We start from the raw sequence: 13680 nt of genomic DNA, 5'->3' as shown, positions 1-13680 counted from the left end.
GAGGATTTGTTCCCACTCTGCCCATTCTCTCTCTCTTGTCTAGTGTCCTTCTTCACTGATCCTTGGACCTCACTGATATAAGAACAGTTACATTATCTCTCATCACACTCATATCTTCATTCCTCTCTCTTCCCAGCTGAAATTCTCCTGTAGTTCAGCCAGTACAATCATTCGCAGACACCTTTAAATCCCTCACCTTTTTTTCTTCCTCTGGATTGAAGTCCAGCCCTAATTCAGGCCAATCCCCTGCCTCTGCAGGTGCCTGCTCCTACACGGCTAAGTGTAAAGGGAAAAGACACAACCGTTCTGACTGCTTTCACTTTATTATTATTTTTTTAAATTTTATTTATTTATTCATGAGAGAGAGAGAGACAGAGAGAGGCAGAGACACAGGCAGAGGGAGAAGCAGGCTCCATGCAGGGAGCCCGACGTCCCGGCCTGGTCTGCAGGACCACGCCCTGGGCTGAAGGTGGCGCTAAACCGCTGAGCCACCTGGGCTGGCCTCACTTTAAATTCATGATGACAAACTTCAACAGGACATTAATGCTGCCTAGAAAGCATGTTCTTTCCTCCGTAAACTTCAGCACCTCCTCTGTCCTCTCAGCTCACGTTCTTCATATTTCTTATAAGAAAAAAGAAGCAATTGGAGAACTTCCACGACTACACCTACCCACCTGTCTTTATTTGTACTTACAGGCTCTAATCACTGAGTGTGTTGCTTGTTCAGGGCCATCCCTCGAGCTATTCTTCCCTTCCTCTCCTGAATTCTTTCTCATGCTGCTTGATTGTTCCCATCAGAGTAAAGTTTATTATTTCTCCGGTAAAGCAACAATACTACCAATTTGCTTTTGTCCCATTTCCTCCTCAGAACTGCGATTCCTGTAAAACTCCTTGAAAGAGCTGTCTGGACTCTCTTTCCCATTTCTTTCCTGCATTTCCTTCTTGCATCCATTTCAAAATGAGTTTTAACTCCCCACCTTTATTCCCACCCCCTCCTGGCCTGTCTTAGAGTCTCTAGTTACCTTTATACTGTGACATCTAGTAGGCAGTTTTCTGTCTTCCTCTTGACCTACCACTTGCTTTTGACATGATGGCTACAGTCTCATTCTCACACATTCTTTCTTCCTGACCTTCAGGCCCTCACGTGTTCCATGTGTTCTTTCCTCACTGGCTGCATGTTCTCACTTTCCTCTGCTTATTCCTTCTCATCTCCTCCATTTCTGGACTTTGAGGTGCCCCAGGGCCCAGGTCTTAGACTTCTCTTTCTTGTCTGTATTTTTTCCTTATTGATTTCATCTCATCTTTTGGCTTAAAATGCCAGCCGTATGTTGATGACTTGGCTCCCCGAATCTCATACTTCTATCCTTGTATATACATTTAAATGTCTACACTTAAATATGTGACTTACTCTGTGCACTTAGATATCTAACAAATGTCCAAACAGGAGTTTCTCTTATTCTCTTTAAATCCATTATGTTAATAGACGTCCTGTGTCAGTAAATGGGAGCTCTCCTCTTCTGGTTGTTCAGTCTAAAACTTCTAAGATATCTTTGACTTTCCTTCTTTCATACTCTGCATTTCATCAGTCAGCATTCCTGTGAGGTCTTCCTTCAAATGTATTAAGAATTTGATGACTTACATCACTACTTCTGTCACCTTGTCCACTAAACCTCTCTTCTGGAGCTTTCCATCTTCCTGCTTCTGCTCTTGTCCCTCTCTCTTCCCCACAATCTTTCTGTTCACTGAAAGAGATAGAATAAGCCTGTTAAAATAAGTAAGATCATGACCCACTGATTGGAACATTGTGTTGACGCTCAGCCATATCCACAGTAAAACAGTCCTTAGAGAGACCTTCAAAATCTTGTATGACCTGCTTTCTATGAAGGCTCTGCCTTCTTTTCCTTACTCGCTGGTTCCATAGGGTTCCAGAGCATGCCAGCCATATTCCTTCTTTGGCTTTTTCCTTTCCTGGGGTGCTTCCTCCCTTTGCCCCTGCAAGAACTATGAGACACATTCCATTTTCTTTGTTACTTACTCAGGTCACCTTCAGAACAAGACCCTTCTCCCTGGCCATCATATCTGAAATTGGGAACTCCCTCCCCTCACACATGCTAATTATCCCCCTCCTTCCTCTGGTTTTCTCTTTAGCATTTAACACTATTTCACATTCTAAGTAGTTACTCACTTCTTTACTTTGCTCACTAGGATGTAATCTTTATGGGGGGTGGTCACCTCTTCTTTTTACTCCTGTAGCCCCAGAACACAGAGCCTTGCAGAGGGTGTATGCTCAGTAAGTGGTGGCTAAATGGAAAATCCAGGGAATGTAATGGCTGCTTTATGACACTAAATATAGTGACTTAAACACTTTTGAATGTTACAGTGGCCTTTATTTGAGAGATTAGGGAGAGAAGAAGTAGAAGGTGTCTTTTAACAAAAAAATCCATATTTGGCAAAATAAAATCTAGCAACGCCGTATAGATTTCTGCCTTTAGTGCCCTGCTTCTCTTTCTCTTTCATATAATTTTCTGGTGCAGAAAGTCCAGAAGTCTGGGAACTGGTGATATGGATGATTCAAGAAAGGTTGACAGTGAAGGAAAAAGAGATAGAAGACAAAAACTAGTGGAAGATGCATGCTTGAGGGAGGTTGTTTTTAGATTTTTGTTTTTTAAGAGACTTGCCTGTAGAAGAAAAGACCTACCCAGTGCAATTATGCTTGTAATTAATTGAAATTTAATTTAAATTTAAAGAATTTAATAGGAAGTCACTAAAAAAAACTATGCATACTTTAATAATTTAACATAAGACATAATTTTATATTCATTTGCCAATCTTTTACTAAGAAAGAGGCTATTCCATTTATGCCTTTTGTATAAATTTTGCATAAAACTGCTTTCCTATTGCACTACCTGCCTTGTATACTTTTGGTCTCTTTAAAGTGGAATGAGAACTTTAGGCACACTCAAAGCAGCCTAAGACTGTAAACTTTTTAGTTTATCAGAATCTGCCCCCCCACCCCCCAGTTTTTCTGGGTTTAGTTCATTTGTTCTTCAGCCACTGCATAGTCTTAATGGCCAAACTTGCAGTTTCCAGGAAACTAATAAATTCTGCATGTATTACTACATTGAATAACATCAATGGAAACAGTACCTTGCTGAATTCTACACGTGTTTATTAATCTTTACAAAGCATACACTTGAAGCATGCACTTATTGCCATTTGGAAAGGCTTGTACACTAATGCATGGTCAAGTAATCAGGGTTTTAGTTCCAGCTTTGACATGTGTTATTTTACAGAAGGCAATTCTCTGTTTAAAATAGGGGTAGCAATAGGCAGTCCCTCATAAGAGGATTAGTGTTGATATTTGCAGAGTGCTTTGGATTCCCCCAAACAGGCATTTGAACAAATAAACAATCACACTTATTATATTTACTCAGCAGAGAGCAATATTAATAGTGGATTATATTGTTTCTTTGAGCTTATTGATGTTTTTAATAAGGAGGAAAGGGTATGTAAGGCTGTGAATTTTCATGAATTCAGCTATTCCTTTATGTAATGCAGTATTTTGCATAGCTTATGGAACATTGGAGTCTATTCATATCTTTAGAATCAGTATCTTACTTTTATGTGGCATGAAATCTTACTCAAAAGACATGACCAAAAGACTTTTCAGTGTCATTATTCTGTCAAAACAGGACGCTTTCCTTCCTATACTTCTTGTCCTCTCCTGACCTCTGCTGGTGAGGTCTAGATGTGTGGAACTCCAATCCACTCCAGTCCACCGTCCTGTCACTCATCCTGATACTCACATAGGAGAGACAGAAAAGCATCTGAAGACTTGAACTTTAGTAGAGTTCCAAAATTTCTTATTCTAGAAGAGAAGGTCATTCAGTATCCTAAATGTGTTGTGTGTACGTGTAGCCATTATTATCAGGGTTCTTAATCAGATTAACAATGGGAAGAACCTGGGACTAGACAGGAGATAAGTTAGTACCATCTGGACAGTTCCACAGTTGTCAAGTACTTACTGTTCAGCTGGTCCTGCATAGGGTTAAAAATATAGTCTGAGATCACTGGAGACTGAGAAGCAGCAACGAAGACCTTGGTCCCAGCCAGTTTTAAACCTTACACCTTCCTTGCCCGGAGGAGGGGCCCATCCGACTCAGAGGGAGCGTCATCGTAGGACAATCAGGTGTCAGACTGCAGACTTCAAATGGAAGTTTAGTCCTTTTCTGAAAACAGCTCATGGGAAGAAAAGTGCACAACAATTTCAAAAGTTTTTATGATCTTGGTCCACCCATTCATACTCTTTCCTCTTCTTACCCCTCTACCTCTGGGATCACAGAATGCTGTTAATGGTTTCACAGTGCTGTTTACTTCTCTTTCCTTATATAAATTGTGTTTAATTTTAAAATACTTATTTGAGTTTTTAAATATAACTACTACTATTTTAGGTGATGAAATTAAAATAGGAATACATGATATGGTTCTTGTTCTCAAGGAGTCTATACTTGAATAATAATAATTATGATAAGGTTTGGGTATTTAAGGCAGCTAAAATTTAGGGCAGCTCTTAGGTGTTATGACAATAATCATAATAATTATTATTTTGTAGACCAGACAAACTAAGATACAGAGAAACTAGGTAACTTGCCCCATTCAGATTTGAATCTAGGCCAGCTGGGTCCTTAGTCCATGCCATGAAATGCTGAGGAAACAGTTAATTTTGCTTGGAGCATGGAGGCATTTGAGAAAGGTTCCAGACCTTTGACATTTGACTGGGTCTTGAGAGGATGCATTTTACCAAACAATGGTGGGGAAGAGCATCACAGGCAGACAGTAGCAAACTTTGGTTAAAGAGGCATGAAGATACACCATGTACCGGGGATGACAAATATTTCTAAGTGACCAGATTATACAAGTAGTAAGATGTGAAACTGGAAGGTGAATGGGGCCATGTTGTAAAGGGTCATCCATGGAGAAGTTTGAACTTTATTTGCCGATAGTGGGTAGCCATGGAAGGGTTTTTCACTGTGATGAATTTAAAAAGTTGTGGTCGTGGTGGAGGTGGGACTGAAGACCATCTGGGCTCCCAGTAAGGACTCAGTGCCTTCATCTAGGGGTAAGGATTGCTGAACTGGGGCAGGGGACATGATGGATGCAAGAGACATGGACAGGACCAGCAGGAGTAGGTAGTGATGCTATTAATTTATGTTTGAGAAGAACAGGGTGATAGCAGCATGGTCAGGGAAATAGTTTTGGATATGTTGAGACTGAGTATGTGCTGAGCCTGTACGTCAAGATTCTCACTTGCTCTTATATTCTAGTTTGTCTTGGTATTACCGAGTCCATGACAAGATGGAGTTCCTTACCCTGTCTTTCTAGAGCATTCAAGTTTACATTTGTCACCTGTGGTTTCAGTTACTTCTTACTTCAAAATAAGTTGTGGAATAGTTAGTTGTGGCATGCTTGGTGATAAAGTATATTTTATGCATGAGTTACAGATTCATGAGTGGAGGAGAACAGTCACTTGGATCAAGTCAGGTATGGCTGAATTGATGGCATTATGGAGTTAACATTTAAACCTGATGGAACTACTGATACATAATTTTTAAATCCTGCAGCCAGGAGCTTTTCCCAACATATATCTTTTTTAATCTTCCCTGTAGGGGAAAGAAAAGAATACTTATTAATAGTTTTTAAAATTGTGTGTGTGTGTGTGTTTTGTCCTTGCATGCTAGTTTATATAGCATTTAAAATAATCGATGTATATGATAAGAATTAGAATACAGAGTATGCCTTTAAAAAAAAGAGTAACTAGTTCTTAAAGTGATTCATTGATAATTCATAGTCATAAAAATGAAAGATAGCAAGAGACCTGCTAGGTCTCAGCAGGGTTGTTCCGGCAAAGTGTATGTTATTATACTCTTGGGTTGGCTTGGATTATTTGGTATTTTTCTGTTGGTGCAGAAGGGGATTGTGCTTTGAAGAAGTCAGGGGAGGAAGTGCAAGAGAACAAAAAAATACTAAGCTTAGATCAATCTTAATTTTTCACAGCTTGGCCTTCTCTAAAGTCACATTTAGCAGAAACATTAATTAGATTTCAGTGCCCCACTGAGCTTTAAAATTAAACATATTTTTGGAACCATCTGCAACATTTTATCACTAATAATATAATGAAGAATATGCTTAGTCTTTTGAAAAATGGGAATTATAACAGTATGTTTTGCTCACTTGTGATCTTTTATTATGAAAAACCTATCACAATTTTTAGAAAGAGTTAAGAATTAAAGAGTTATAAAAATATGCCTAAAAATAAAAATTCTCTAAAAATGTTTTCATTTTTGGAAAATGAGGATCTTTTCCTAAAATCAGGATTTTCTTTGGGATTTTATGCTTCTTTTACATCTAAAAATATTGATGATGGGTTTTTGCCATCTGCTTGTGTGAGGCTGGATTGAAGACCATCAATATGGAGCCATTGCTTTCATCTGAAACTGCAATCACCTGAGCTGAGTGGAGGACGTGAGGGAAGCAGGAGACCTAGCTGTGGTGACTCAGAGTGTAGGTCCTGAAGCCAAGCTCCTGACCGCAAACCTCTCCTCACACTTGAATTTACTGGATATGGGAATCTGAAAGTCCTTTAGTGACCTTGTGCCTCTGTTTCCTTATTTATAAAATAGGTATGATTATATGTACCTCACAGGGTTGTAATGAGCACACCGTTTTGAGCATAAAGTAGATCTTCAGAACTGTTTTCTTTGCTGTCTAGTCTTTCATTTCCTTTGCTTTTGATTCATAGACCTTTTACACTTACAGAGGTCTCCAGAAAAGAAAATGTGGGCATCGGGAATTCACAAAATAGTGGAGTCTCAGCTCACTCATAAGAAACCATCACTTTGGGTTCTTTTCATGAAAATGAAATCGTTAGTTAGGTGCCTGCTCTCTGTCAGCACACTTCCGGAGGCTGGAGAAAAAGCATGTCAGTTATGCAGCATTTGTGGGCTCCCTAGCTCAGAAGCCCAGGAGGAGACACTCCTGACCATCTGGTCACAGACAGGTCACTGTCATCTTGGATGAGGAGGAGGGTGTTTTTCCCTCTCTGAAAGGATGGATTACAAGTGTGCCTTCTGAGGGTTCAGGCTTCCACAGCAAAGGGACAGAGGAGCTGTCCGTGCCCAGATCCTTTTCTAAATTTACTAATTAAGTCACTTTACCACTTTAGGAGTGAATAAGAGATTGGACAGCAGGCCAAAATAATTAGGAAAAAACACCCCTTCTCCTGGTAACCAAAGAAGGGAGGAAGAAGCATTTTCTGTATCACCTTCTTCATTCCCTGGCTTTGCTCTATTTCCAATTTGGTGTGACATCCAAGACCCCTGCCTACGTTTCCAGCCTCATCTCCTGATGCTTCCTCTTTTTAGCCTTTTACAACTACTTGTCAGCCTCCCACGGTGCTGAACTGTTTCAGAACTGCATTTGTCCATGCTTCCTAGAATATGCAGTCCCACACTGCACTTGATAAAATCCTAATAATCTTTCAATTCTTCATTTAGGGCTTACCTTCTTTAACATCCCTAGGTGGATTTGACTGCTTCTTCCATTGTTATCTTGTTGTCATCTTTTTCTGATCTTATGTTGTCATACCTGTCACAGTACCATCTGTGTCCATGACAGTTGCCCTGAGTTTCCCTGAACTTTCTTTAGGGCAGCAACTTGTACTTACTTTTGGATACATTTTTCACTAACATACTGCTAGTTAGATATTCATATTTCCACAAATACATACCAGTTCTCCTTTAAAGAATCATCTCAGTCACTGAAAACATTAAGATGATAGAATTCAGTAAAATGTAAAAGAAGAGAATGGAATTTTGAAGTTGTTTTTTTATTGCTGCATAAAAAACATTGCAAAATATTTTAGAGATTCCTTTTGGTTTAATTTTGTAGACCACATAGAGTTTTCAGGAATTAGTGTAAAAGCATTGGAAAATTTAAATGATTCCTCTCCTTCTACCTGTCCCATTGGAACGTCTCCCCTGTATCTTAACTCCAGCTATGGAATAATATTGCTACAACTATAATCACTTATCTAACTTTTTTAAGTTAGAGTAGTATATTTGCTATCTAAGAGCTTAATTTTTTAGCAGGTTTTTTTTTGACAGAATTTTCTTTGACTTTTTTTTTGGTAATTTGTAATTATGGAAGTCTCAAACAGTAACAATAGATATCAATTTTATTTTATTAGCAAAAGCAACTGGAAATTGAAAGAACTACTAAGTGGTTGAAAATGCTGAAAGGATGGGAAAAATACAAGAACACTGAAAAGGTAATTAAAATAATGTTACTTCTATCTGAAATTGTACAAATTCAATGTGGATTTTCCTGAAAAAGTTTCTCTTAAATTATAGAAGTATTGACGCTCTTATTCTTTTTAAAAATTTCAGTATAATTTAATTGAGTGGAATGCCTCAAATTAGGAATCTTTATGTTGTAACAGAATATCCGATTCAGATAGGTTTCAGCAATTTAGAGGATATACCAGGTAGTCCAGAGGTAGGATGGTTACGGAAGTGATTTGCTACAGACCCTCCATCGCATTGCCTGTGACTTAGTTTCGTTCTGTCTCTCTTTTCTGCCATCTGCAGTACCAATTCTTACCTTGAGGTTGCCTTTCCTCTGGGATCACAATCCTTGCAGCAGTTTCAGGCTTCATACCCACATAGGTCACACTGCTCAGGAAGAGGGCTGGCCTCTCAAAGCTTTCCCTGAGGCAGAAGCCATCTCCTTTCCAAAAGTTTCTAGCAAACCTCCCCTTAAATCTTTTTGCCCTGCAGAGTTGGTGCTAAGTTTTCAACCAATGAAAACATAACACACATACCTATTTCTATCACCAGCAGTCTCATCACAGAAGTCTTTAAACATTGGGAAGCTGTGAGGTTCATGGTGGTAGAAGTTTTTTGAAAGAGAAAAGAGCTCTCTGGAGAAATAAAGTTGGGAGTGTCAGAGCTAGCCTAAGTGAAGCAAAGTTAAGTCCTTTACTTCAGGACTCCTCAGAGTCTTTACTATCATAACACGTGGTACGGGGACCCCACCTTCAAGAGGGACCTTTAACTGAGTGAAATGTATTCGACTGTGAAAATCTTTTTGTCATAGGGCATCTCACTGGGCTAATGTCCTTTTTCTTTTGAGCATCCTAAATACCCTCATTTAAAGTCTGTTGAACTGTTACTATTTTATTTTCATCAGGAGTAAGCTTGCGTTGGGGTTGTCAATTTTATTAACAGTGTGTTTCAGCATTAGATTGGAACTCAGGATGTTTCTTTGAGAGGAATCAGTTCCAGATAGAATGTTAGTGACAGCATCTGTGCCCTTGTTCATTATCACGCTGTCTCCCAGGCTGGCCTCAGGTTGGCACCTGCTTTACCTCATGTCTTTGTGGAAAGATTGCTCACGTGGTGATCACAGGGTAAATGTCGATGCGCGGCACCCACGCTTTCATCTCAACATTCAGTCTAATAAGGTAGTTGTAGAATTATACGGCTTTATGTTCTTCTCAAGGATGCATACATCTATGAAAGTATGTAAGCCTGTGTAAAAATGAGCAATTCTTGCAGGCCATTATTCTGACAGCAACTCTGCCTAATGTAGTTCCCAGTAAGAGAGATTTTAACAGAACTGTTTCTTTGATGTATAATTTTAAAGCACTTTTCCATAACTATAATGCTAGAATTATTTGATGATATATATGGTCCAATTTGGTGTGCAACCGAGTGTGCCTTCTAAAAGAATTGCTGCTTTCAATTTGTACCTAGTTTTAAATTGCACCAAGGCAAAAAAAAGTAGCATGTGGTTTTCTTCTCTTCCAAGAGGAAGTGTAAGTTTTCTCTTCACAGATTCCTTACTTACATAATGGTAATACAAAGAAATTTATAAAAGTATCTTGAAATAAAAATACAGCTGTTATAGAGAATACATAGATTTTTAGAACCCAAGTTTTAATGAAAGACAATTTCCATTAAGGTTGTTTGTGTGGCCTGCGTGTCTGACGGTCCTCACGGCACCTGTGTTCAGTAGTACTGTGTTTTAGCAATATAGTCTATTAAATGAAGACATCTCTGTTACGTGGAGACATTATGATTTAATTAGTCGTGATGTAATTGTGTGTCTGAGCTATGTCACAGCAGACCTACAATAGATATACTTTCCTTTTTGTTTTAAGTCAGGTAACTGGATGGACCTTGTATTAGTTAGCATTTTATTGTACTGATGGGAAAATGGAAGCACAAAGTTGAAAAAGAAATTTCTCAAGGTCATACAGCTTGTTAGTCGCAAGCAGAAGATCCCCATTTCCAGGCTTGAGGGCTCATTTACTGTACCATCTTCCATGTTCCCTTTCTCTTTTGGTGTTTGTCAATGGACAGAGGGAAATAGAATTTAGTTATAAGAGCCAATAGGGCCTTGGGTATGGTTTAAAACTTTTTTAGACCCAGACTTGAGGGACTCATGCCTATATGGAAGCAGAGATGAAGGAGTTAATGAAGCAGGGATGCTGAAAGAAAATGGAAAGGTGGTAAACAGATCAGCTCAGCGTGAACTCTTATTTCATGGTACATACTTGCCATCGTGCAGGGCCCTCAAATTGAGCCCTACCAGGTGGGCTGCAAAGCTGACTCACTGGCCAACGTCATGATGTGGACTGGGACATTCAGCACTATTTTGAAACCACTAAGGTTAAAAAAGAGGTTCTGAACATGTTAGGTCAGTCAGTAGAATTGCTTTTTAGCTGATGGATATTTAAATATATCTGTGTGACTGAAATATACTACTTGATTCTGTTGGCAAGGGAACAAAGATACTGAAAGCAAAAGGTAGATTTCAGGGAACCTTAATTTATTTTTTCTTAAAGATTTTCTGTATCATAGCCATAAAATAATCATGGTTGTTTTAAAACTGTGCTCTCTCGGGGGGATCCCTGGGTGGCGCAGCGGTTTGGCGCCTGCCTTTGGCCCAGGGCGCGATCCTGGAGACCCGGGATCGAATCCCATGTCAGGCTCCCGGTGCATGGAGCCTTCTTCTCCCTCTGCCTATGTCTCTGCCTCTCTCTCTCTCTCTCTCTCTCTCTGTGACTATCATAAATAAAGAAAAATTAAAAAAAAATAAAAAAATAAAACAAATAAAACTGTGGTCTCTGGGAGTGTCTGGGTGGCAGAGTCAGTTAAGAGTCCAACTCTTAAAAAATAAAAAGAGCCCAACTCTTGATTTCAGGTCAGGTAGTGATCTCAGGGTTGTAAATGGAGCCCCCATGTCAGGCTCCACCCTCAGCATGGAGTCTGTTTAATAAGACTCTCTCTTCCTCTTACACCTCCCGCCCATACTCCCTCTTACTCTCTCTCTCTAAGATAAATAAGCGCAAACATGGTCTCTGAAGTAGGACTTTTTTTTTTTTTTAAGATTTTATTTATGAGAGAGAAAGAGGCAGAGACACAGGCAGAGGGAGAAGCAGGATGTGGGACTCGATCCCAGGACCCCGGGATCATGACCTGAGCCAAAGGCAGATGCTCAACTGCTGAGCCACCTGGGCGTCCCTCTGAAGTCGGACTTAACTGTATTTCAGTTCTCCTACAGTTTATTAGTTGTATGATTTGGAGTTACTTTTCCACATCTTCATTTTCTCACCTATAAAATGGGGATGGTAGTATTAGTATCTTGCTTTTTCAGGGATAAACTGGTATAGAACACATATGCCAGCTCCTAATAAATAACCAGAAAATGCTAGTGTAACTTTTATTATTACAGTCATTATTATTTGATTAATTATTTTCCTTACCGTCGTTTCCACCGTCAGTTCCCCTTCCTGGCAAATCCCTGTGTGTTCCACAGTGTTGGCCTCCCTTACCCTGTCACATAGAATTCATCTCCCCTTCCGCTGTTACAGTATCTCTCCTACAGCCTCAAGTTGAGAGCCGCTGTGTGGGACCAATAAGAAGTAACCACCACAGCACATTCACTGCCCTCACCCAGCATTTCCATTCCCAAACTTTGTTGGTTTTCCATTCCAGTCTCTTGTGTCCTGTGACATAGAGGGCTGACCACTTCTGCATATCTAGACGGTGTAGTGCTTACCATTCTCCTTTTACCACTCTGGCCCCCTTCTGAGAAGTCTGCCTCTAGCATGGCTTCTCCCATCAGGGTATGATGCACAGCTCTGTAGCAAGTAGTATTTTACAATAAGGGAGTATCAGTTTTATGAGTTGGAATGAACTGCTATCACTGGCTTCTGCTCAAGTCTACTTAATTTACAGCTGTAATCTCTTAAGAGGCAGTGGGATTTGGCACAGTGACCTGAAAGAGGAGTAGGAAGATGAAATTCTTTGACCTAGGCAAGCCACTTCTCTGGGTCATGGTCTCCCAGCATTTAAAATGGAGTAGCACTCATTCTGCCTACATTACAGACTATCACAGAAAATATGAGATATCACTTTGTCGGTTTGGCAACTTTGTATGTTATGCTTACCTCTTAAATAGTTTTAGTATTATTTCAATGCTCTCTGCTCTTGAATTCCCTTAATATTTTCTGACCTGTGTATTTTAGTAAGTTCAGTTGAGCAGAACAGTGGGTGCTAACTACATGCAAAATGGTCTTGGAAAGATGGTCATTGTTTTTTATAAAATGTAAAATGTAAAATCAGTATCTTTTGTTAAAAGATAGTGACATCTTGTCTGTATGCTTTGGGCACATTAATTTTTTTTTATGATTCACTTTCACCATATGTAAGATTGAGATACTAAAATCTCATAGAATTGTTGATGTAATTAAATGAGAGAAACATCTATATATAGTTTATTTTTTTAAAGATTTATTTATTTATTCATGATAAAGAGAGGGAGGGAGAGAGAGAGAGAGAGAGAGAGAGAGAGAGAGAGAGAGAGAGAGAGAGGCAGAGACACAGGCAGAGGGAGAAGCAGACTCTATGCCGGGATCCCGACGTGGGACTCGATCCCGGGACTCCAGGATTGCGCCCTGGGCCAAAGGCTAAACCGCTGAGCCACCCAGGGATCCCCTATATATAGTTTAAAATAGTTTCCTGTGCACAGTAAATGCTCAGTAAAAGTTATGCCTCATTTTTTGTTTTATGCCTGGGGTAGCACTGGAACCGTTAATTTTGCTTTCTACCTGAAATTTCTCTATTCTTTCTTTTTTTTTTTCTAAAGATTTTATTTATTTGACAGAGAGAGAGAGAGGACACAAGCATAGGGAGGGGCAGAGGGAGAGGGAGAAGCAGGCTCCCCACTGAGCAGGGAGCCTGACTCGGGGCTTGATCCCAGGATTCTGAGGTCATGACCTGAGCTGAAGGCAAATGCTTAACTGACTGAGCCACTCAGGTACCCCTATTATTTCCTCTGAATATAACCCTAATCATTTGGTTTTTTTAAAAATATACTTTAAGATGAAAAATGGACATTTATTTTTAGTTATTGAATACAGAATTGGATGAAAGCAATAAATAATATGTAATAATAATAATAATGTCTGAAGTCTTTTCAAGTAATATAGTTTGAGAAATACATGTCAGAACTCTTACTCATTGAAACTATCAGCCTAATGGAGATTCACATCCATCGAAGTTAATCTGCTTACCTGTCATCATATTCGACTTGACTATTAAAATTTCACTTTTC

General features: G+C 39.4%; 1 protein-coding gene across 4 annotated transcripts in view; it reads left to right on the top strand.

The window, feature by feature from the left end:
* USP6NL (USP6 N-terminal like) overlaps window positions 1–13680 on the top strand; it is a 172390-nt gene that overhangs the window by 111121 nt on the left and 47589 nt on the right. For all 4 annotated transcript variants that reach the window (XM_055331117.1, XM_055331114.1, XM_055331115.1 and 1 more), the window contains exon 6: window positions 8246–8326. In XM_055331117.1, the coding sequence (XP_055187092.1) occupies window positions 8246–8326 (81 nt within the window). The remainder of the gene's footprint in view (window positions 1–8245; window positions 8327–13680) is intronic.

This window comes from Nyctereutes procyonoides, unplaced genomic scaffold (genome assembly GCF_905146905.1).
Source record: "Nyctereutes procyonoides isolate TBG_1078 unplaced genomic scaffold, NYPRO_anot_genome, whole genome shotgun sequence".
Lineage (NCBI taxonomy): Eukaryota > Metazoa > Chordata > Mammalia > Carnivora > Canidae > Nyctereutes > Nyctereutes procyonoides.
The sequence above is the reverse complement of the archived record's forward strand: the minus strand, read 5'-3'. Positions and strand labels throughout refer to the sequence as shown.